Source organism: Austrofundulus limnaeus, unplaced genomic scaffold (assembly GCF_001266775.1).
Source record: "Austrofundulus limnaeus strain Quisiro unplaced genomic scaffold, Austrofundulus_limnaeus-1.0 Scaffold547, whole genome shotgun sequence".
Classification (NCBI taxonomy): domain Eukaryota; kingdom Metazoa; phylum Chordata; class Actinopteri; order Cyprinodontiformes; family Rivulidae; genus Austrofundulus; species Austrofundulus limnaeus.
Window position 1 is genome coordinate 331,799 of NW_013952949.1, and position 2,778 is coordinate 334,576.

At 38.7% G+C, this 2,778-nt stretch overlaps 1 protein-coding gene across 1 annotated transcript in view; it reads right to left on the reverse strand.

Moving 5' to 3' along the window:
• Positions 1 to 62: 62 nt before the first annotated feature.
• The window catches only part of mpdu1b (mannose-P-dolichol utilization defect 1b), a 14,232-nt gene continuing 11,516 nt past the window's right edge, over positions 63 to 2,778 (reverse strand). Inside the window, exons 6-7 of the mRNA XM_014026355.1 lie at positions 525 to 635; positions 63 to 407 (exon numbers count right to left, since the gene is read on the reverse strand). Of these exons, the coding sequence (XP_013881809.1) occupies positions 285 to 407; positions 525 to 635 (234 nt within the window). The 3' untranslated portion in view covers positions 63 to 284. The remainder of the gene's footprint in view (positions 408 to 524; positions 636 to 2,778) is intronic.

Here is a 2,778-nt window from a genome sequence, read left to right on the forward strand (position 1 = left end):
ATGTAACACAAAACAAACAAGGTTGTTTTTGAACAAAAATCATCAAGATCATACCCACAACATTTTCATTTAATAATTCATATTTATTAGAGTTTGATCATGATGAGGAAAAGGTGCATCAACAGGAATGTAAAAAATGCCCCATGTGAGGGATGGGGACAGGAATATGGACCACAGAAAACCAGCTCTTTCTTGCTTCCTACATTGTCTCTGTTCTGAAGACCTCTCTAGGAGTAGGTCTGGAAGAGATATGTACATTTCTGTGCTCCCCAGCTGATATTGGCCTACTCCTTCTTCTTCTTGTGTTCTGGGCTGCAGTTCCAATAGAACAGAACCTGTAGCATGATGATGCTGTTGCAGGTAGAGGAGATAACATAGGTGAGGGCCATCAGTGTGTCCCCAGTTTCCTAGATTACAAGAGTAGATGTTAAAATCTTTTATTTGTGTAACCAAAGAGTTTTCTGTCAGAAACAGTAAATCTCGGTACCATCCATATAAAGGAAGAAAAACTTCTGAACTCGTACCTGTAAAGAGGTGAAGATGCGAGCGAGAGAACCAGCAAACAACAAGAAGACAGAGACAGCAGACAGCTGACCAGTGTGCCCATTACGGTAGTTGGTGGCTGCCTGGATCAACTGAGAACACAAAACACACATATGTTGGTTCTGCCAAGTTTACACACTTTTCATAGTAATCTGACTGAATCCAGATCCCTTGTAAATATTTTTCAGCTTCTCTTTAAAGCAGAGCCATCATTCAATGGATAAAAACTTGATGACCATTAAAAGCAGACAGAAAAACTAAAGATTATCTCAAAAACAAAACTATAAATCAGAAGTCAAAATTCTGATTTGGGACAGGTAAAAAAACAGGTTCTGACTGAGCGACCTTTTCAAGCACCTACAAAGTTGGGTCGAGAACTAAAGGCCAACTCATATTCTAACTGGGCCAGTAAAACTGTCTCTCATTCACATAGTTTGTGATGCAAATCACGCCATTTTCTTCGCAAAGTAGCATTGTTTTCCTCTTTTCAACACAAGGCCTGGGCTGAACCTTTTCTCACAAGAGTATGCGCAAAGTGTTGTGTGACTGGTCAGTAGTGTGATTGGTCAGTAGTGTGATTGGTCAGTAGTGTGACTGGTCAGTAGTGTGACTGGTCAGTAGCGTGATTGGTCAGTAGTGTGACTGGTCAGTAGCGTGATTGGTCAGTAGTGTGATTGGTCAGTTGTGTGATTGGTCAGTAGTGTGATTGGTCAGTAGTGCAGAAAGCCTACACAGTTGGGTCAAAGACAAACACAGATTAACAGATTTATGTTATGTTATATTTAACTTCCTATCTGAAATGTAGGTGTTCAGTTTAGAGGAAGCAGTAATCAGCATTGTTTGATGTACGATAGTTATATATGTATAATAAATAATTCCAAAAATCCCATTATGTTCGATAATTTGACCATTTTAATGCATGGCTGAATTAACACATGGCAGTCTGACATGAGAGCTGGTTGACTGAGGAACACAGTGGGGCAAATTTAGCGACTTTGTCAATGTATTTAGTAAGTTTTCAGACCCTCTAGTGACCGTTTTTCAGAAAAGTGACTAGCACAAAAATCTAGCAACTCTTTTTCTGATGTTATTGAGACTTTTAGAGAGTCTGGCATGAACACAGCTCTCTGATGACCAGCAGGTGTTGCTGTGAGCTCCTCCAAGGTCCCAAAACACCTACAGGTGGATCAGTCCTCACTTAGGGCCTTTCCCAATCAGTGGCTTCACACTCACCCTACTCCCTACTCACTCAGTTTGCGCATTCCCGCGGAGGGTTGGCCATATTAAGTCCCATCCAAAACTGGTTAGGTACGAGGGCGAGTGGCGTACTAAGCCCTCCACAGCGAGTCTACATCCAGAGCAGACTTGAGCAGCAGGTGCAGCACCAAATACTGGTCGTATGGAGCACGGGACATATAAATATAAGTTCCGCAWATGTTTTGTACACATATTTACTAAGTAAACACCTCACCAACAAATATAATTTCACATAAATCATGTTTAATTAAATTAAAACTTTATTAAAGACACAGAACCCTGGTCCATTTTTAAAAGAAGAAGAAAGGAAAAAAGAAAGAAAAAGTAAATAAATGTTTTTAAAAATGTTAAAAGTGCAATTGTTTTGACAAATTATCACACTGTGTTTGTTACAAATATAGTCATATCTGAAAACTAGGGCTGCCACGATTAGTCGATTAATCGACGACTAATCGATTATTAAAATAATCAATGACTAATTTAATAATCGATTAATCGTTTTCGCTTTTTTTGTTGTTCTTTACTTTGTTTTCTTTTCTGTGCATCCCTGCAACCTCCACCCCATCAGAGCGTATTTTCTCTGCAGCAGGTAACATCTGCTCTCAAAAGAGAGCAAGCCTTTCTCCAAGACACGTGGAAATGCTAACTTTCCTGGGTTTGAATAAGAGCCTTGTGCAGTTTGGGATTGTATAYTCAGAGTGTAGTAAGTTGAATAAAGTTGTGAGCACTGAGCACAAAMTGCACTTTTGTTATATTTGAGTCAGCGAGACCAAAACTTTACTTTTACTTTACTTTTTGTGATACCTTAGTTTTAAGTAACTACCTCATTTGATTTAAATGCAGTTATGTTTGATGCCAGAGGCAAATGAAGGCCAGAAAAACCTAATTTTTTTTTTTTTAAATTAATGTATTTATTTTTGTGTCGTTAAAGCCAGTGCCTTATATTTATTTTACTCAGTGGTTTACACTATGTTACAC